At 38.7% G+C, this 22,878-nt stretch overlaps 1 protein-coding gene across 1 annotated transcript in view; it reads right to left on the bottom strand.

Moving 5' to 3' along the window:
- Positions 1-5,002: 5,002 nt before the first annotated feature.
- Positions 5,003-22,878, bottom strand: part of TSHR (thyroid stimulating hormone receptor) — a 42,199-nt gene continuing 24,323 nt past the window's right edge. The window contains exons 6-10 of the mRNA XM_059850101.1: positions 20,519-20,596; positions 19,464-19,532; positions 13,146-13,223; positions 7,749-7,937; positions 5,003-6,980 (exon numbers count right to left, since the gene is read on the bottom strand). Coding sequence (XP_059706084.1) covers positions 5,576-6,980; positions 7,749-7,937; positions 13,146-13,223; positions 19,464-19,532; positions 20,519-20,596 — 1,819 coding nt within the window. The 3' untranslated portion in view covers positions 5,003-5,575. The remainder of the gene's footprint in view (positions 6,981-7,748; positions 7,938-13,145; positions 13,224-19,463; positions 19,533-20,518; positions 20,597-22,878) is intronic.

Raw genomic sequence — 22,878 nt, 5'->3', positions numbered from 1 at the left:
CTTTCATTTTCTGTCCTAAATGATTTTCATGTCCTTAAACTACTTTGTTATTTCTCTCAGAGGTTCCTGTGTTGCCGGGTAGCCTAAATCCCTTCAGATAGTAGATGGGAAACATAAAGTAATTCTTAAAATTGTGTGGGGGGTTTTGCAATAGCAGAGGAAAGAGATGTAAAGAGAAACTGGAACAAGGGAACAGTACAGAGAAAAAGATAAAATAATGCAGCCATCCCTTAAAAAAACAAAAATCAAGGAGAAGACTGCAAGTTTACTTTCATGTCAAAGGAGAAGTGTATGTATCAATTGAAAAACCACTTTTTTTTTTCCCCTTCTGGAGTTTTCATGGGAAAAGTGTACATGCCAGTGTGTCAGGCACTCTCCTAACTGCTTTGATGAAAATATTGTTCTTGCTGCTTTATACTGACCGTTGCAGGGTTTAGTCGCAAATCTGTAGTTGGCTAAAAAAGAATTAATTTGTTGTTTCCACAGCTCCCTCTAGGCAGCAGCAGTAATCCACATATAACTTAGGGAATTCTTACTACAGTCAGACTGAAACCAGCACAAATACAGCTTAAGTGCTGCTTGGTATTTCAGTGCTATCCTGCATGTGTCAGCAGCAGGCCATGGGGCAGACAGACATTCAGGTAACACCGCAGAGCCTGCAGTGCGAAGACTTTTGTTAAAATTCATGTTACTGGTCCAGTTTAATTTGTTGCAGTTCTGCCTTCACAAAAGATATGAGTACTGCAGTTTTTCTTCACTTTTCAAAAAGCCACTGTCATTTCAGCTGAAGCTGTAAGACAGCCAGTATGGGCTTGGCAGTCCAATCAGTTATCAGTCTCAGTGTTTGAAACAGAGTCTCTTCCAGACAGCAAAGTAGGTCTTGTAAAAACTAGCACAGTATATATGTGAGTAACAATCCAATAGTTTCAGTCACTTTCTAATGACCGTTTAGTGAGCTCTCAGAAACATGTTATTAATGTGCTGATTTTCACAACATATTTTTTTCCTTAAGAGAGAAGAAAAAGAAAGGATACTCCTCATCACAGCTGCATATTGAATAGCTGAGAACCAAAATTAGTGTGTTCTTTCTCCTTGAACTCATCAAAGCTTCACAAGCTTCAGTGGAACTCAGTGGAACTGCACAGGTGTGCAGCAGTAAGAATATGACTTGAGATGGCCACAAGTACAAGCCCTGGTGTTGCCTATAATTGGGACAGCACAGAGAAGTCCTCCCAAAAAGGTGGGGTAAGATTCAAGTTGATTATAATAATCCCATGGAAGTTAAACCCTTGAAAGGAGTAAGTTCAAGATGGCCCCAATGAGGTCCAATTCTGGTGCTGCAGTTCATGAGACTTTCCCATGTTTTGGAATAGTTAGCAAATTTATTCAGGGTGGAATGTAAGGCCAGGCAGTTACAAAGCTACATAGAATTAGTATCGTGTCTGAGAACCTAGAAATTTGGGATACTGTGGAAATTCATACCAGTGTGTGTGCACGGGGGCACAGGGGGGGCAAGGTGTGGAATGGGAATAGGAAGTTAGAGCTGATGTGTTCTGATGAAATACTCTGTGTATTGACCCCATTGAGCCTTCATTTGTTTACTTTCACATCATGATTTCCAGTCACACAAAAATCAGTCTGGTCAGATGGAATTGACTAAACAGATGAAAAGTATTCCAGTTTTATGGAGATGGGTTGAATTCCAGGTTGACGATGTTGTCAGAATCTCCTGGTGTGCGTCACTAAGACCTCTTAACCATTTTCTGTTCCAGGGCATGATGAGAGCCCTTCAACATCTCCTGCCTTAGTCCACAAAGCCTACATGTAAGTGCAGTATAATGTCATATTTTCAGAGCCTCTACAAAGGAGGACAGTGCCTAAGGGAAAGGCATAATATCCAACTAATTTTGTGCCTCCCTGTCCAGTTGTAACAGCAACCCAGAATCATTTGATTACCAAGTGGTTTTGGAGTGCAGATGCCTGGCATCTCTTAGAAAAACAATACAGATTATGCTGCTATTACTCATCAGCCTTCCCAAACAGCTTGGGAGGGAGGGTTTGGTTTATATTATTAACACATAAGCATATAGGGCTTCTCTTTCTAAGGAGTTTTTTTGGTACAGATTTTCCTGTAATGTGAGCATGAATACTCTATTTATCCCACAAGAAAGGAAGCAAGAGGGCATTTGTGTTAATGAGCCAAAATGCTATGCTATTTATGTGAAATTTATCTTTGATGGCTTGTGCTGTTTTCAGAATCCAAACACAAATAGCAGGGCAGGGTATGCTTTACTTGGACTATAGCTGACCTGTTGCAGATGATGTCATCTGGAACCAATACCTACTCTATAAAAAACTCACATCTCTCTCTGTTGGAGAGAGAGGAGACTACCCAAGGTCACCTAAAGCCATTAAATTGCTTAGAGAAAGTTCCAAGTGTTCATAACTAAGGCCCCATCTCAACTTTACGGCTCTTTTTTCTTTTGGATTATCTTGGATGTAATGAATGATGGTTGTGGAGCCCCTGAGCTCAGCAGTACTACTTCTGTTCCTTTCTATCCCTACTTCACTGTCTGAGGTGGCCATTTAGGTCATCCCTCTCACAGCTAGTGATGGAGCTAAAGCCCCCCAAACCTGCATCAGACAGTGTGTCATGGGATAGGTTAGCCAAGGAGAGCAATGAAGTTGAATGCAAAAGAAATAGTATTAACTTCTTGTATAGGAAAAGTATTTTAAAATTTCCCAAAAAATACTTGTCGAGCCTCTTTCAGTTTCAAACAAAGCATTTTATTCCCATGATTTGCATTATTTCTGAAGTATTCTAGAGAACATACATACTAAATATGAAATATTACAGAAATAATACAACTTGCTGAGACTGATTTAAAATAGCAAGTACTACATAAAGGTGTGTGCAAACCCAAAAATGGCTCAAGGAGTTGATCAGAGCAGGAATGGAAGAGAATACCTATAGGATACAAACATTTACAAGAAAAGGTCTGGCAAAAAAATTATTTAAATTGTATTTGCCTGCACCTTTCCAAGAGGCAAAAAACTACTAAAATGTTTTTTACCAAGTTAAACACAAGGACTATGCAAGACAAACTGGAAATGCCAAACTTTGTTGATAAAGGCAGTATCTCAGAATTCTTTTAACAGGCATAAGGTATATGTAATAATGAGAGAAAAGTTCAATAATGTGTAAACATATGTCATCCATTAGTAACAGCAAACAGCTGCTGTTAGTTTACAAACAACCTGTACCAGTCCAACCTAACACACCTTTCCCAAGTCCTGCTAGTTTCTGTGAATAAAATATTCGTGTTACTTTTAAAAGCACTTTTAACATAAATTTTGATTTAGTCTTTCCTTTCTTTCCAAAAAGGAATATGATTTAAGCTTGGGTTTTCTTTTCCAGTAAGGAGTAAGGAATTTTGCTGATCTGCACACTTAAGAAGCTGTCTTTGTTTCTGATGTAACACTGGGCAACTCCAGATTACAGAAGAGGAGGTAATAAATTATTATTGAATTCCAGCAGTTTTGCTTTCAGAGTTTGCTGAGAATCAACCTAAAGTGAAAATATGCCTCTCCCCCAAATAAACAGCTAAATTAGTCTATAATACAATACTGTAGATTTTTTAAATGGCATTAACAAAGATAGATTATTTATTTTCTAGACCACCATCTCATGGAATTCATGAATCTAGGCCCTTGCTTCTGCTCATGCAAGCAGCTTTCATTTACAATGAGAAAAACAGAATCTAATTGAGTTGTAAATACTTGGAAAATATAGAATCAAATAGAGTATGTACATGGTATTTGCAATCACTCTGTTTCCATCTGTAGTCGCCAGCAGTTCAAAGGGCTCTACCATTACCTTTTTTTGGATACTAGTAGCCCACATTATATAAATCCTGACTATTGTCTGATCAATTTAATTATAGTTCCTCAAAAACTATTATTCCATGAAAACCAGCAGAGATATTATAAAATTAATTTAAAAATTCCTACCTGAAGGCAAATATTCGCACAATATTTTCCATTCCTATGCCAAGGCTTTCAAATGGCTGAGTGAAATGATCCATGGTAACCTTGGTAGCAGTTCTACAGAGCCAGTCTGTGGAGCTGGCTGGGATCAGGTGTGATCCTGCCAGCAAAGCCAGGCACTCAGGCCACTCAGGTGTTAACAATGCAGCTGGTGCAGAGCAGCTCCTACCCCGAGTCCTGATGTCTGCAGGAGGTGGAGGGCCAGGCCTCCGTTCATTTCTTTGTGGTGTAAGAATGAGCTGAGCACAGCCAAGCCTGACCTTGGTCTGGCCCCATCGAGCAGCATGTAGGGCCGAAGGATGCCTTAATGCTTTTGGCTGGGAGTTGTTCCTTGGGTCTGAGCATGGATTTCCTTAAGCAGACTGTGGAGAGCATATATCCCAGCTTCAGCCAGGCTGTGGTCAGCCAAAGGATAACTATGTCATTCCTGTAGTTGTGCTGCAGGCGTTACGAATGACAGGTAACAGGTCTTGCTACAAGACAGATGTTCTTAAAGCATGTTGAGGAGCTAGAAGTCAGCCTTCAATGCAGTAAACTGTAGGGCATGAAGGAACCTAAAGGTGTATTGAGGTGGCTCAACATAGAAAGGGCTAAAAGGAAAATTCTACCCTGTGAGAGGGAGGTAAGTAGGGACAGCAGAAGTCGTAAGAAAGCAGGAATTGCAGGGTGTTCAGAGCAATAAATATGCTCAGATAAAACAGCTCTGAAATATGGTAACAACTGGATCAGTCATCCAAAAAAACCCAAAACAACATCATTAAATTGACTAGGTAGCCTGGTCTTCAAAACAAATTCAAATAAACCAGTTCCTAAATAGATTTATCCAAAAGTGAGAGAGTGATAGTAATGGACACAAATGCCCTAATTTTTCTTACCTGTTACCTTATGAGCAGCTGCAAAATCAGGGATAATTTGCCTTTTACCACTATAAATGCAGTATGAAGAAGAAGCTTGTTTTCCCACCTCACCAAATTAAACCAAGAACAGCAAACAAAAGACTAGATTTGTTTCAGGTCAGGATGACAGAATGAGAAGAAACCTGTTCCATTTAAGTTGTGGTGGAAGTCTTAGAAAATTGCTGTTAGAAAAAGCCCCAACCTTTTGACATGTAGGTGTTTGAGAGCTTCAGCCTTTAAAATTTTTTTTAAGTATGATTTTAATTATCCAACTTTGTCTATTTTTTTCAGTCATATAAGTACCCCCAAGTCTTACTGCTGGGCTTCTTACTTTTTTAAATTTTTTTTTTTAGGATGAGGGTATATTTGCTCAGTTTATATATAATTTTCTTATTTAGGTAGAGCATTCACATCTCCTTCAAGAATTGTCATCAGGACCATGTGTTTTCCCCTCCACTAATAAGAGGTTTCAAATAAGTGGTTTATCTGAAAGAAGACCACTCCAGAGGTACTTTCAGCTATAGCAACACATAACCTAGGGGAAAAGGACATGGACAATATTATCTTCTCACTTGATTCACTGTATGCACAATCACCTCTTGCCCAGGTTTTGGCTGTGATGCTTTGAGATGTTAGAGCTCAGTTTGCTTGCATTCTTCCATGAGAATTTGGTTCTGCATTGTCACAGCAGGAAGGAAATCATTGACTGGGTCTTGAATGCTTGTAAGAACCTGACCTATCCCTCGGCTGATTCTCTGCCCGTAAGACCCACTGCTGTTTTTGGCTGAGACTGTCTGACCTCTGTAGACTTGAGCCTGATGCTCACATATACCAAACTTGCTTAGCAGGATAAAAACATCTCTGCGGAAAGCTTTGGTGAAAATAGCATAAAGAAAGGGGTTGGCACAAGAATTGAGCGGGTAGAAAAGTACCAGCAAAATCTTGGAATTGGAGACAGTTATCAATGGTTTGTTCATAATGGCAGATAAAGCATGGAAGGAGATGGGAGCCATGCACAGAAAGTCCGTGAAAATCAACACAGCCATCCTCTTGGCAATTTTGGTGTCTTTGTCCCCTGACTTGTACTGGGGGTTTCGCACAGTTACGTAGATTTTTATGTAGCAGGCGCAAATGATGACAAAAGCGATAATGTTACACATTAAAACGAAGACAATGTAGGCTTCAGCCACTGGTGTTTCAGTGTCCATAGGCAAGCAGATGCTGACTTTGCTGTAGCTGCTGACACCAAGCAGTGGCAAAAGGGCAAGCAGGATGCAGGAGAGCCACCCTCCCAGCATGACGAGCACGGCGTGCCGCAGGCGAATCTTGCGGTCAGGCCGCATGGCGAAGGTGATGGCGTACCAGCGCTCCAGGGTGATCACGGTCAGGGTGTACACAGAGAGTTCACTGGCAAAGACCGTGAAAAACCCGGCTGTGTTGCAGCCAGGCCCCGTCTGCCACTCTATGGCATGATTATAGTACTCTGACCTGGTGTAGAGATCCACTGAAGCGATCAGAAGGAGGTATAACCCCATGCAAAAGTCAGCAAAGGCCAAGTTACACATCAAAAAGCGAGGTACAGTCAGTTTATAATGACTTGTGAGAAGGATGAAAAGGACAAAAATGTTGCCTAGGATGGCAAGCAGGTTCACAAACCACACCACAATCCTCAGAAACTGATATCCCATTATATCCTCACAGGGATTAAACTCATCGGGCTCTGGTGTGCATATTACGTCTTCATTGCCTCCACAGACAGGATAGTCATAATGACTGTCAAAGGTCTGGACATCTTCCATTTGAGGGTTCTTGAGCTCCTTGCCAAAGCCAAGATTTCCTTCTCCACGCTCCTCCAAAAAAATGTAATAATGGGGATTTTCATGAAAACTTGTAAACTTGGTGTTTGTGTCATACATAGCACTGGTGTGGTCTGTGTATTCTTCTGCATAATCTTTGTAAAATGGGTCTCTGAGAGTCTTGACTGATCTCTTATGAATGCTGTGGCTGCTCTGGTTACATATCAGGTACTCCAGGATCCTGAAAGAGTAGATGGGGAAATCACTGCTGGCATTTACAGTCTTGACTGGTGCACAGATTATGAACAAAGAGAATGCTTCAAAAGCAAATCATCCCGGATGAAAATTTAGCTATGAAAATGTGATTGGATATATTTTTGTTAACAGACCATAAAACGTACGATAGCTTTTCTGGGCTATTTTTATTTAACTGTATTTTTAATTTTATCCCCAGTAGTAATTTTACTTGTTTGACATCCATATTCCATCTTCTTTTTTGAGATCTACATTCTTAGTAGGTAAGAAAGCATTTATTTATTCTTTATAACTTCTTGTATGACATACAATATTACTTTATTTTTCACTGTTGCTCACTATTCAATTTCTCCCACAACTTCCATCAGTCTAACTAGCAGTGCAGCAATTTGGAATTCTGTACCTCATTGCAACAGTATTTGTAGTCAAACCATTTTCAGTAGTTAACAGCTCTTCAGTTACAAAGCATGAGACTTGAGGCTATAACCTCTCCAGCACTTTTTTTCCAGGCCTTGCTGTAGCACATTACCCTTTTCTTTTTTCTTTCACTTTAATTCTGGGCTCAACAAGAGGAGGAACTGCTGCAAAAGGTCTTACAAAAAAATTCTTCTGCCACTTTGCAGTTGTAACCTGTTTCAAAGAACATGCTCTATACCTAGAAAAAATTGTTACAAAAGTGCCAATTGATGTATTTTTATGAACATTGTCTTTACTGATATATTTAAAAAAATAAATGCCAGTTAGTGAAACTCACCCACTTTTTTTTTTCCAGCTCTTGAAAGCACAGCAGTGACTTGGATATGATAGGTCAGCTCGCATTAGCTGAAGAAATACCTTTACAGCTGGTAATTTCTTTAAAGTCCAGGTATTTTTGGCCATTAGTTCTTTTAGGCTTTCCAGTCCTTTGGCTGGAAGGTTGGCAACAGCTGTTCTGGAGACGTCTCTAAGAAAGAAAAAGATTACTAGATCAGATTTTTTTTCAGATTGTTACTGTTCTTCAGGAGTTTCACAGAATTCTACGATAAAAATCAAATCCTAAGGAGGTGGGGGTTTCATATTGCCTGGATAAGTTCTGATACCATTCAAATTCAAGAAGGCTGTTAATTTCTCCATGATTTTCACTGTCTTTTAAAGCTCTTGTCTTTAATGTCTGTAATGTATTATAAAGAATATGTATTATAAAGAAATATCATGACTTTTAAAATTACACCTTTAAAGCCAATGAGATACAAATATATAGGCAACCACACAGTTTTAAAAATCCTTTAAAGAAATCACATCTTCCATTGGAAGAGTTATATTCCCTAAGACTTCCTTAGATTAATTTTAACCCATTGGCACACTTTAATAGAAAGCCTTGCAATTCCTAAAAGAATATTCTCTATATACTGAAATTCAGATCTTCTATTGTAGTCCATCCTGATTCTCTCAGAAAACTCAGTATTATGTTTGTTGATTTCTACTTGTCTGCTAAAGCGGACTTATGAGAGAGATGATTCACAGTTGATGGGGCAGTGGCTTTCCTTTCAGACTGCCAGGTGAGTGTCACCTGGTCCTGCTAGTGTTTTCTACCCAGTTTTTTGCTTTATCCCAGAACCTCTTCTAGTGACACTTGAAGTTAAGTTTTTAAAATTACAGTCTGTGAAGAAGTAAACCTCTAAAAGTAGTTCTAGGGTAAGAACATTGAGCATTGTTTTATCATGAACACTCTCATAATAAATAAATCTGTTTTTTTCTACACTTTCTTACCCCTCTAGAAGTCTTGCTCACTGTCAGATTTTTTGAACCCAAAAGGAAATTAGAACTAGTTTTCCCTAATATCCAATCTAAACCTCCCCTGGCACAACATGAGGCGATTTCCTCTTGTCTTGCTGCTTCTTACCAAGCCCTGATCAGCCAAATATGGTCAGTCCCAATCAGTCAAGGATGATCAGTCCTGATTTTGGTCTGCTGAGAAAAATGGGAACTGACTGCAATTATGTCTGTCTCATTAACATCCAACCATATTGATAACTAAGATGAGGTTTAACACAACAGTGCTTACATTGCATGTAAGAGTGTCTTGCTGGCACTGCTAAGCTGTAGCTTACACCCTTAAAGAAACACAAGAGAATGGGCAAGAGGTCTGATGGGCTTGTCAAGAGGATCTGTCTCAAACTGAAGTGACCATAAAACTGGCTAGCAGGAAACTGATAAAATGAATGCTACCAAGTCACAAGGACTGGATGGTTTTCACCAGAATAGTTCTGAAGCAGCTGAAGGAGGAAGTAGTTGAATTGGTGAAAGGGTCGTGGAACCTTCAGCTTTGTTCTCTTGCAGAAAGGCAGCAAAGAAGCCACCACTGAATGTGATATACCTAGGGAAAGTCAGCACATAAGGGGCTTACGTAGAAATAAATCCTGCCTTGCAAACTTCTCTGAGCGTTGTATGATATACTCAAAGTCTCCTGGGACTTCTACAAGGCCTTTGACAAGTGCCTACAAGGCTGAGAAAGAAACCAGGCAGACACACTCTTGTGGAAGGTGTCAAATGCTCAGGATTATGGAAAAGGCTAGCAACATTCTCAGCTAGCCTAGAGCCAGACCAGACTTCAGCTTTGAAGTAGCCATGGTCTGGAGCCCACTCAGGTACTGGAAGTGCTTGTGTAGAGTTCTGTGCTGTGAGGTGGAACAGCAACCAAAGTGCTCTCAACCACTCTCAACATTTTGGCTTGGTAGTGGTTTTGTTTAGTCCTCACCTATTTTCTTGTATTTCTAGGCTGTTGCTTATCTCAGCTGAAATTTACACATTATATTGAATGTTAAGGAGACCTTGGAGAGGTCCATATAAACATGGGAATAAAATATAGCTTATGAATTCACAGATGTTGTTTTCTGAACCAACTGTATATTATAGAAGGGTTAAACAGATATTCATTTGCTCAGATTTTTTTTTCTTTTTTCCTGGGTTATTGTATTTCAGTCTAATTCTTTGTTAGTTTTATGAAGTCAGTATTTCAGAACTAGATCTAAGTGATAATAGCTTTTGTCAATAATCCTTTTCATTGCTGGAAGCATACAACTCAAGTATGAAATTCAGTAGCAGCAATAAATTAAAAGACAGTTAAGAAAATGAGATAGAATGCATCATAGTACAATTGAGAATTTTTACCTATTCGTATACAAATTTTTGACAACTGGAATAGATAAAGCATAAAATAGATGAGCTTAAACTACAGATACTATTTTAACTCTACTGGAAGATTGTTTAAATCTAAAAAAAAGCATTGTTTGATTAGCAAAATACAGAGTGCTCCTCTTGCTCAAAGACTTGCTTCTTCCCATGGGAGGAACCATTTCCTAGACTGGGAAATGATGCTTTAAAGAGCAATTCTGCATTCTACAGATAATTAACTGCTCACATGTATCTTATGTGACTGTAACATTTTGGGTTTGGACTATGTTCAAAAGCTAATTGAATAATGAGCCTGATTGTATTTTTGTTGTACTCTGTTGAACTTTTGCTCTCGGCAGCAGCTCTTGTCGCATTTAGTAAATCAGGTCCACCGAGTTGCTGAATCCTTGCCAAGGTTTCATTTTGAGGTGAAGAGCAATGTACTGTCATCATTCTCTTAAAATAGTCTTCTAAAGGGAGCAATCAGTTTATACATCCACATACATCTGAGTATGCAACAGTGACAAAGGAACCAGAATTGCTGACATCTGTTTTCCTCTATTCAGTGAGCACAATCCCTGCTTCCTCTGCTGTTGTCAACTGCAAATTTGAAAAAAAGAAATTACCTAGCTTTTCAATACTTGAGTATGTTTAATTAGGTGGTCTGAGAGCATGGCCAAACTCACCCAACATACATATAGTCAGGCACAATTCTTTGTAGTTAAACTTGCTCATTGGGTTTCTTTCAAAACCAAAATGGAATATTACCCCATTTGAGTGAATCCATGGTCTGTATTTCAGCCTTTAGGTTGCTGTTGAAATCCTGATCAGAAAAAAAGCACGATCTCTGGGGCACACATTCCAACTACCATAAATTCCTGTCTCACCTGAAGAGTGCATATAGGGAATTCCAGACAATGAGTTCTGCCAGCTTGGTAGGGAAGCAAGACTTGATTTCTCTTTAGAGCTCCATAAATGTTCCCTTTTTGGAATTGTTGAATTTTTTTTTTTGGTGCACACTGCTGCCACTATAAGCAATGTCATTCATTGTCCCAGAAAAAAAGCAATATTCTCACAATAATTTTCCATAGAGTTAATTTTCAAGATGAAACAACTTGGAAGTAAAACTATTTTGAGGAAGACTAAATGGTCAGCTAACAACACCAAGGTGCCTGAAAAATTACTTAAACTATTCCTTATAACAGGCTAAGTTGTTTGCACTGCCCAAGGGAATATGGAAGGGCTGTATTGGTCAGACTTTTCAGACTGTTGCCCTAGCTAACAAATCTGTGGCCTCTCTGTAAGTAACTCACTGGTCATGATGGTACAGTGGGGGTGTCTACTAAGGCACCATTTGCAAGGACATTTTTGTTGCCTGTGGGAGATGTTAATGGCCATTGACATGACACAACCACAAATACTAGGTTTTCACTCAGTTTTCATCTTTTGACTTCAGCCCGCTTAAGGTAATGCATATGTGGGAGTTTCAGAAACTCTTTTGTTCCTGTTAAAATAATTCTAGTTCCTGAAGGTCACCTAAGAGATCTGTCCAGGTGGAAGGATTCAGCTTTAAATTGTTGTTCATTTTATGGCAAAACTTTTCCACATCACACATGCAGAATAATTCCTGGTTATCTGTGGGTAACACAAGTGCCTAAGCTGCTATTAAAATTACATTAAAATAAAATTAAAAACTAATAACTTGAATTAATAATTCTATTATTAGTTATGGTTTTGGTTGGCATAGAGTTAAATTTCTTCACAGTAGCTAGTATGGAGCTATGTTTTTGAATTGGGAGTGAAAATAGCGTTGATAGTACAGGGATGTTTTAGCTCTCCCTGGGCAGCACTTACACACAGACAAGGCAATTTTTGTTTTTCACACCATCTGACCAGCAAGGAGGTTAAGGGTGCACAAGAATTTGGGAGAGGATAGCCAGGACAGCTGACCCCAGCTGACCAAGAGATATTCTAGACCTTATCAAATCATGCTCAGCAGTAAAGACTGGGTGGACGTTTGCCAAGATTGCCATTGCCAGGGGACTGGCTGGGAATCAATGGGCTGGTGGTGAGCAATTGTTTTTGTTACATCACTTGTTGTTCTTGGATTTGGTTTGTTTTCTTGACCCTCTGACTTTTTTTCGACATCCCTTTTTTAATTATTAAGGTGACATTATCTCAACCCATGATTTTTCTCATTTTTACCCTTCCAATTCTTTCCCTCACCCCATTGGGTGCAGGGGCAAATATGCAGCTGTGTGGAGCTGAGCTGCAGGCCAGTGGTAAACTGTGACACCATCCTAGGAGCTTCATCTTAGGACTTAGATAGCAAAGCATCATGATATGAAATACTCTGTCTCTGTAAATCCACTGTTGATTTACTGTGCTGACATGCCATTTCTGGCCCTCTGCCTTTGAGAAGCAAGACCTCTCTCTGTAATGACACTATAGTCAGTACCACATCTCTCTTTAGTTATAAGTACTGCTAGGACTCTTCTTAGCCATGAAGGTACATCATTCGAAGAGGAGATGGATAGCTGGCTGTTTAGACTGCAAGTATAAAACATTCCTAATTTTAGTGAAAAGTTCTTTGGAGGATTATAAAATCAGACTGGAAGCCAAATAACATGAGAAAAAAGAAGAGCATCAGAAATAACTATTTTTCTGTCTAAAATTATTTTTTTCCTCTCTTTCCTCTCTTTCATTGCCTTTACATGTGTGGTACAAGAGTCCTTCTTTTGTATTATAATTGTACAACCATAAGACAGGTTGTAGTACAGAATCTTCCATAAGAATAATTGGTAGGAACAGTATATGTAATGTAGGATACAAGCATTTAATAAATCAGTTTCCTAAAGCACAGGTTTTGTTGCTGGTATTATTTTTGTAAACATGCTATTCCTGTCCCTGCTGCTCTGATGCTAATGGTTGTAAAGAAATTGTAAGCTAAAACAGTATTATTTTTAAAGTTTTCTCTAGTTCATTTTCACCTACTTACAGCAGAGTTGGTCCACTGTGCACACCCAGAAATGCATCATCATTGATAACTTTGAGATATTTGTTCTTGTGCAGATAGCTGCAGAAACAAACACAATACAGTGATTTGGAAGTAGTTATCCATAGGTTACTGAAGATCTTGAGTTTACTTGCCTGCACAAATGTACAAAAGCAATATGTATAAAGGGCATCCATTCCCAACCACATATTGAAACATAATCAGTTACTTCATTTTCTGTGTACCCAAGAAACAAAATACAGGTTTTCCATTTTTAAAAGCAATTTAATTCCTCAACAAATACTTCATTTTTGCTAATTTATTTATTATCTTTGTTCCAAATTTTTTCTCTCACTGTCATACACATAAGGGCACATGCATATGCACTATCTTCAAGAACATATGTGTGAGGATGAGGTCAAATAGTTTTGTTTTCTTTTGTCAGAATGGTGTATGGGGAATTACATGATGGAACACATCATGAACAAACAGGAAAACAATTTCCTCCATGTTGTGAGTTCAATAAAATTTTTAAATGCTTTAAAATCTCCATAGTCAAGTGGAAGTTTCTATATACAGGCCAAAAGTTAAGATCAAAGTTTTGTTATAAGAACAGCAAGGAAAGAATGGGATGTTTGGTACTCCGTTATAAACATTCAGAATTTTGTGATGTAGCTAGCTAGTAAGATAAAAAATGCAATAGGAAGGTGGTCACAACAGATGTCAGAGGGTGTATGAAGGTATGAAGTTCACAGAGTCACAGAACATTCTGAGTTGGAAGGGACCCACAAGGATCATCAAAATCCAACTTCTGGCCCTGCAAAGAACAGCCCCAGGAGTCACACCACGTGCCAGTTGTCTAAACATTTCTGGAACTCTGTCAGGTTTGGTGCTGTGACCACTTCCCTGAGGAGCCTGCTCCAGTGCCCAGCCACCCTCTGGGTGAAGTGCCTTGTTCTAATATCCAACCTAAACCTGTTTGACAAAACTTCAGGCCATTCCCTCCTGTCCTGTCGCTGGGTACCCCAGAGAAGAAATCAGGGTCTTTCTCTTTCCCTCATGAGGAAGTTGTAACTGCAATGAGCTCTCCCCTCCAGGCTGAACAGACCAAGTGACCTCATACATCCCCTCAAAGTCCTTCACCATCCAGCCTTCCATTGAACACTCTCTAATGGTTTAATATCTTTTCTTATAGTGTGACCAAAACTGCTCACAGTGAGGCTGCACCAGAGCAGAGCAGGACAATCCTTTCCCTTGCCCAGCTGGCAAGCTGTGGTGTGGAAAAAATTAAGTAAATATTCTAATCCTGTCCTGGTTGAAGTCATTGGCAAATTTTTCATAACATTCAGTGGATATAAGTTTATATTGATCACCATAGTAAGAAATGAGAAGTAAATGCACTTCATCTGGGTTACACAACAGAAAGTGTTAGGGAGCCAAATAATGCTTCTGGCATGCTATTCATTGGACATTACTCATGCCTTAAGCCTTGTTTCTTACAGAGGAAAATAGTTTACATCACCTTCTTAGCTGTTGTTGTTTGAAATAAGCTTTCATTCTTTATTAATATATGGCATTCTAGCATCACCTGGTGTTTGTGTTTTCTGAGAACTGATTTTCATATTTTGTAAATGGCACATTATTGTTCTGATCTTTTCCTTTAGTGTGCAAATTTCCTTACGATTTTGTCTGCAAAATGAATACAAATATTAAAACCAGAGCAACAGTTAAGAATTAATCCAAGATTTCAACATCTAGATTGTAGTGCTGAAGAACACAAAACCTGCTTAACCTAATAAAACCTATCTGCTTTAGTAACTAGACCCTATTATACAACCACTAAATTGCTTGTCCAATTTCAAAATATTTTCCCCTGATGTTTGAGTACCATAGTGACTAATAAACCTGAAATATAATAGCTGTATGCCTGATAAAAATCTTCAAAGTTACAAATAGAAACAGCTAGAGACTTTGGGAAGTACAGAACCATGTGTTACTAAGGAGGGGCTGCAGTGTTAGCTGCCAGTTTCCACATCAGTGAGTCAAGCCCCTCAGAATGTACAATTTCCTGATGCTAATTGGTTTCAGTTGCTTAGGCCCTTTTATTTTGATAGGTACTGCTTTTAGATGGAAAGAATAAGGCTTTGGTAAATACTAATTTGACAAAAAAAAGCTTATGTAGAGTCAGTTCCTTCTGAAAGTGCCACTAATCCTGCTGTTACTGATAGTTAAATTATATAGAATGTCATTTAAATTCCCTGGAGAAGAGGAAACCACAACAGTGGTGTCAACATGTCTAAACAAATCATAGAAGTTTTTGAAATCACATAGCTGATGTGTAGTATCTAGCCTCAGTGGGGACACTAGAATAATTGTAATTTTGGAGAGCTGGTGGATGGCAATCAGATAGACATGAATACCCCAGTGCAAACTGCAGGAAATCCGTAGCAGTAAGTGCAGAATCTGGAGTAGGAGATGCTGATGGTTTTGTAGTGCTCTAAGCAAATGAAGGCCCTTTTTCATGTTTTTCAATCCAGTCAGAGCATGAAACCACCTATAGTTGTGTCTAACAGTCTCTATGGACTCAGGGTCAGGGGTAAGTGGGAAGCATATTGCGTTAAGCCTCAACTACACCAGAAAACACCATGACTGCAGGATGCTGAGCCGGACCTTCTGAGGGCACAAAACACTAACAGGACATTTCAAGTGCTATGTAAAATATATGCATCCAGCTGGATTATGAAATGAAGGTTAAAGAAAGGGAGAACAGGCAAAAAAGATGCAAGTCAGCAGTACTAAGGGTTCATCATATGATTTTTCCACACAATTGTTTATCTTAACTCTGAGCTGTGCCAAGCATTGTAAGTGAACCCTGAAAGTGTATACTAAAGTAAATATATTCTTTTGGAGTTTATTTTTGTGATTAGATGGAGATTGCACCATTTCCACTTCAGTAATTTAGATAGTTCTGTAAAAGCTCATCACAAATATATTTTGCCATTTGCTGAAAATATCTTTTAAAAACTCTTCTTTCCTCGCCAATTACCTTACAGAAATAAACATTGGCGCAGCAGCACTGCTTTGCAGGAGTGATGCAGTTTAGGACTTGAATGATGGGTTAAGATGAGGGATTCAAGTGTCAGATGAATGCTTTTCAGTAAAAGTGTCATTGAGCCCTTCATTCCTGGTTCCTGACTTCCCTGCCCTTATAAAACTTACCCAGCAATACTGTGGTTTGCTGTTACACACCAGTCCTTGTTGGATGACAAGATCAGATAGGTAGTGCTATTATTCAGTATGATAATGGAAACCCTTTATCCACGGTTTTTCACCTACACCTGCATTAAATTTTTGGCCCCCTTTAATTAGACAGGCATTTTATACTGTAAGAGTGGAAGAAAGGCATAATGCATAGTAGAAGATAGCCTCCAAGATTCCCAAAATGTCTTCTGATTTATGGATGGAACATGAAGTCTTTGAATAATTTGCCAAACATTTATTATTGTTTTTGATAGTTTTGCTTTATTACTTACTTTTGTTCTTGAGATAGTCATTCAAAACACATTCAAATTTCCCTCATCCTTTTTCTGTTAGTTTATTTTTGCTCCTATTTTTACAGTGGTAGATAAACAGGAGTTCAAATTAGAAATGTCAGAATAGAGAAAATGAAATATTTGCCTCTTACATTAACTTAATGCTGCCGCTAGAAACAACAAATCTCCAAGCTTGCACTTAGCAAAATTATACTTTATCCTGTCATATGGTAACCAAACTACTTCAGAAAATTAGTTTAGAAATTTCAGTGTAGATTATCAAACAGATAAAGTCTTTACCACTCATGTTCAGCTCCCTCATTTGCCTTGTACATCTAGAGCAGTGCTCTGCTCCAAGTAACTGTCATATGATTTAATTAGGAGAAAAGTGTTTGTTGTAATAAATCATTTTTACTGCTGGTAGATAAACCCATGAACATAAGTCTAGTTTTAGTTACTCTGTTGGTGGTTTATTTTTTTTTAATTCTTTTAAAATTTGATTGACTAGTGCATCATAGCCAGTCTCTGGTAGGATTCACTTAGGATCATAAATCATAGGACGTATCAGGTTGGAAGGGACCCATAAGCATCATGGGGTCCAACTCCCTAGTCCTTGCATGACAGTGAAAAACAAAATCATGACCATGGCCATCATCCCGATGCAATTTGAACTCTGTGCTGTGACCACTCCCCTGGGGAGCCTGTTCCAGTGCCCAGCCACCCTCTTGGGGAAGAAGCTTCACCTAATGGCCAGTTGAACTGCCCCTGATGCAGGTTCTTTCTGTTCTCTTGTCTCCTATCACTGGTCACCAGAGAGAGATCAGCACCCTCCACTGCCCCCCTTGAGGAAGCTGTGGGCTGCCACAAGATCTCACCTTCATGTTCCCCTTCTCCAGGCTGAACAAGCCAAGTTACCACAGCCACTCCTCATGAGTCTTGCCCTCAAGGCTTTTCACCATCTTGGCTGCTCTCCTTTGGACACACTGAAGGGTTTGATAGCCTGCTCACATCGTGGCACCCAAAACTGCCCCCAGCACTCGAGGAGAGGCTGTCCCAGTGCAGAGCAGAGCAGGACAATCCCCTCCCTTGCCTGGCTGGTGATGCTGTCCCGACGTACCCCAGGACAACACTGGCCCTCCTGGCTGCCAGGGCACTGCTGGCTCAGGTTCACCTTGCCAGTGACCAGGACCCCCAGTTCTACTTCTGTGGGGCTGCTCTCCAGCCTCACACTTTGTATCTACAACCAGGATTACACCATGCCAGATGGAGAGTCCAGCAATTGTTCTTGTTTTAAATTCAGTAGAGATGGTGAGTGCCTGGCTCTCAGGTCTGTCCAGATCTCTCAGTAAAGCCCTCTACTCTTAGCCTTAAAAAATACTTATATATCTTTAAAGAATACTAATTACATTTTTTTTTCTAAAAATAAGCAAACAGTATCTACAGAGGCTAGTATGTGCTGTCTGCTTCTCTCCTTCCCAGTTCAATAAAGCAGATGTTTAAGACTCCAGAGCTTCTAAAACTACATTTTCCTTTGATTCTTTAATAATAAGGAGAATTCCAAAGAAGACAGAAGCAATAGCACCTGCATACTATGAGAGAAGCATAAAGAAAAATTGCTACAAAATAGTGTCCAACCTGTGTTTTGTCAAAATGTAAGAAGAGCCAACACAGTTAATATAATGGCCAAGGCTTGGAAGTTTCTGGGTATTGCTGCATGCAGCTTAGAGGGATTCAGTCAAGACACTGGCTTTATGTTTGCCATATTTTACATCTTGTGATTTCTGTGGGCACTAGTACAAGCACTATGTCATCATGGACAACTTCCTTTTTCATGTGAAAGTTCAAAGTAACTGAACTAGTGTGAATTAAATCAGATCTATTTCAGATCTTTGGTTTACCTCAAACCTTTCAGACTTTAAGAAGTCTAGCTAGCTGCTAAGCTAAATAGGCAGTTTGGAAAGATGAAGACCATGTGAAGGATGCTCTTATGGAATTCTTATAGAATTTAAGCCTAATTTAAAATAAAGTACTAAAAAACCCCATATCTATCCTCATGTTTCCCTGGTTAATTTAAGAGGTCACGATGAAGAAATCTCTTTACTCATGAGAGTGACAGAGTTTTTGGTCAAGCCTCTGTAGGACAAGAGTAAGCTCTGCCAAAGAGAATGGAGTCTCTAGAATTGACATTTATTCACTCTTAATGATTGAGGCAGATGGTTGTGGGTATGGTGTAAAAAGGATGTTCACTCACTAAATACTATTTTTTCAGGAAATACATTCAGAAGTTGCAGGGAAGTATGAAGAGGTTGATTCATGCTTTTGAGATGTGCATCTCATTTCCAGTGTAAGTGACAGGTTCCTCTGAGTTGCTCTCAGCACCCTACACCACTCTCTTTTTTGCAGGTAAGTGACACATGTGAGAGAACTGCTACCATTATCAGTGCTACACTTACTAAAACAAACAGTCTTGTGGAAAAAAGCATAATTGTCTTCCAAATTTTCTTAGAAAAGGTACTGATCAAATGAAGTTTTACTGTAGCTTCAAACCAGGAGAAAACTCACAGTGGAATTACTTGCCATGATTTTATTTCTGAGCTCTAAATATACATACTAAATAAAAGCATGCTGCAAAAGGCATTAAGCAATGATACTGTTATTGCTGGCTGAAATTAACATCCTCTCTTTGCTCCTTTAAAGTAATTAAACTAAGATATGTATTTCAGAGCCTCAAATATGCAGAGAAGTTTGGGTTTTTTCTTCTGAAAGAAGAGAATTACCTGCTACTTACATAGCATCCAGATTGGTCCCATTAAAAGCATGGCCTTGAATACTGGTAAAACCATTATTGTAGAGTTTACTGCAAGCAAGGAAGAAATTACATCAGTGTATTCTGGGCTGCTTCAATACATGAATACCTAACATCTTATGCATCATTTTTCTTTGCAACAGCACATTCATGTTTGGGTTAAGTTTAATCTCTTGAAGAAGCAGTAGTTGCTGTGCAAGATCAAACAAATGCCCAGGAGTGCACCTGAGTCAAGCATGCCATTTGGCAGGTGTGCCATCTACCTCTTTTTACAGCAGTGATAGACTAAACCACTTCATCATAATCTTCCCACTTTTAAACTAAATGCAAGGAAACAAAATCCTGCTAGGATTGATTAAGGAAAGCTACAGGAACTAACTAGCAAAAAAGGTCTGATTTTACTATCAGGCACACCTTACCTTTTTAGAATTCATTCTTTTACTACCTTAGAGCAAAGGGATTTTTTTAGAATCTCTTTAGAATTCCTCTGTTCGCATTCTAATGCTCTTCCTCCCCGTTCAGGTCATAACTCATTACAGTAATTTCACTCCCATCAGCTCTTTCTTGTGGCTCACGCTGACTGACTTGCATTACTGAACTTATTTAAGAATTTTCTTTCAAATATAACTCTTCTGATGTTTGCCATCCATTCGTTTCCATGGTATGTACCACTCAGGTGGCAAAAAAAGTTAGACACAGTTATAACCCTGATGAATCTTTACAGGGGGAAAACTTTCTCCTTTTGCACTCTCTCCTTGCAGACTTTCTCCTTTTTTATTTCAAATGTAAACATTCACTGGCACTACGGTCATAGAAAAACTACTTTAGTCAAGCCAGTTTAAAGAAAAGAGCAGGACTGATTCAAATAGCTGTCAAAGAACAGAATTTATGGAAACTAGAATATAGATGATGTCTGTGATGTTTCTCTGTTGCAAACTGCTAGAGAGTAGGACAGGAGTAATTTTATTTTTAAACATTTTGCCATAGGCAATTATCAGAGAGGTGATTGCCTTGTGACTTAAACTGGAAGAACTTACAGGGTTAGAGATTCATTACAAAGCCCATGGAAAGCATTTGCAGGCACTGAAGTCATATAAGGATTATCTGCAATTTCACTGAAAAAGGAGACAAAATATCACAATCAAACATCTGCCCAATAGAGCATCTGGAGAACAGCTTTGTTATTAATTGTTATCTGCCTTGATAATAAATAGAAGTTTAAAACATAATTATTTAAATAAATTAATTTAAATGTATTTTAATACTATATAGCATAAACAACATCACCATATTTATTATATTAGAAATTTAAATTTATTTATTCAAATAAATAAGTTTTAAATAATAACCTGTTAAGTTATATCTAAGGCCAGAAGAAACATGTAGGATGAAGAACTGAGCACCCAGGAAGATAGCTCATGAGGTAAATGGTTTTTGTAGTTCTGATGAGGTGTGCCAGCCTGTGTGATAATAGTGGCTAATGGCACAGACAGGTCCCTGGTCTCATGAGCCAGAGGATTAGCAGAGTGAGTCAGCATTAGCTGCAGTGTCAATTGAACAACCCATGTGGCTTTAGAGCTGAAATCCTGCTCTCTAAATTCAGATAAGATATCAGATAATACATTATTCAGGACAGAGGCATTTTACAGAAGTGCATCTAGCACATCTCTTTCACTAGTAAGTGAAATAACTTATTGATTCTTCTCACCTCTTGTCCAAAGGAGTGTTTCACTACTCATTTCTTATATACCTTTTTTTAATTCCTACTCTGCATTCTTAATAAGTACTATGTATCTTCAGACCAAAATTCTGTTGTAACAAAAGGGAGAAAGGAAAACTAAAGAGATTTGCTATTACTAAATTGGAGAAAGGAGAGGAAAAAGCTGGTAGAAACAAAGGGCAGAGCAAAGTCTTTGACTGCCATTTTTCTGATTTTTTCCTGAATAATACTATAGTCTGGAAATGAAAATATTTTTCTTCATCTTGTGGATTAGGTACAGCCTAATAAGGCCCATGCATAAAGTCCATGGGCTGAGAAGTCCTAACAATTACCCATGTGCCAGAAATAACTTCATTCCTTTTCTGTAGCACAAATGTGCTACATTTGTGTATATATATGTGCTGACACTGAACAGTGCTACAACCATTTTCATTCCAAGTAATTTTCCCTGATAGGTGGTTTCCACCACCACAAGTTATTTGGGTTTGACATTTCGCAGATTGGTTCATTTTTTCTAAATAAATGTTTACTTGTAAGTTGCTTGACCTGAAAGGCAAATAGTAATATAATGAATGGGTTTCCCCCAAGCTATACCTTATTCATTATTTAGAAACCTATGATTTTTCAAGAGCATTTTTTTTCTTGATGGAAGAAACAAAAAGTCTTTCATTAAATAACAATATTTAGAAATATATATCATAGAACTATCTTCCTTGAAAGTACAGGTTGATTCTTTAAAAACTCTGTGCAGCATATAAGACCTGTATTTATCTTTTGTTAGTTATCACTGTAAAAAATATCAAGGCAGAAGTAAAACAATGTTTGGCTTTCTGCCACTTAGAAAGGCACTGACTTAGTTGGAAGTAAGAACACAGATGGTTGTATAAACTGCTTTGTTTCATCTAGCCTGTTCAATTCCTGGTTCTCTCTACTATGTAGAAGTAGATCTAGCAGAGTTTTCAATCTAAGCTGAAGCCTTTCTAGTCTTTGAGAAACTCCCTAAGAGTTTTAAAGACATAGTTGCATCTCACTCAGAGCTCTGACTGCCTCAGGTTTCAATCTTGGAGGCCTACAGCCAAGGTGAATGTGTTTTAGAACCAAGTTTATTTCTGGTCTCAGAAGATCCTTGGAAGGGAAGATCTCATTACTTCCTACAGGTCTACACTTTTTAGCAAAACAAGCAGCATTTCTCTATTGCTCTGAGGTTCATCTTGTCGGTGGCAGACCATGAATGCAGTGGGAACTGACCCTTCCTGACCAAAAACACCTCTTAGCAGCACTGAAAAAACAAGGCCTGTGGTAGATCATCAATCACATCTTTGCAAATCACTTTCTGACGTAATTCTCATTTTCAGTTGCCTTTTGCCTAGCCCATCCAGCTTTCTCTTCCAGCTGAAAACTGCTACAATATAAGATTTCCAACTCCTCTCTGAGACCAAGAAGTGACCAAGATACTTTTACCTTGTGTCAGCCTGCAAGTCTTCATCTGCACTACTCTTCCTCCTCAGCTTGATTACAACTCAAAATTCTGACTTAGATTGATACAGGTGGATATTGTCTGTGCTTTTTAAATACCAAGAAACTCCTGCTTATTTTAGGGTTCAAAGCAGAACCCTTTGTTTCTATAATACCTTTAAAGATAATAGTGGGAGACCTCCTTGTCCCCATTTGCATTCC

Source organism: Haemorhous mexicanus, chromosome 6, assembly GCF_027477595.1.
Source record: "Haemorhous mexicanus isolate bHaeMex1 chromosome 6, bHaeMex1.pri, whole genome shotgun sequence".
Taxonomy (NCBI): Eukaryota; Metazoa; Chordata; class Aves; order Passeriformes; family Fringillidae; genus Haemorhous; species Haemorhous mexicanus.
The sequence above is the reverse complement of the archived record's forward strand: the minus strand, read 5'-3'. Positions and strand labels throughout refer to the sequence as shown.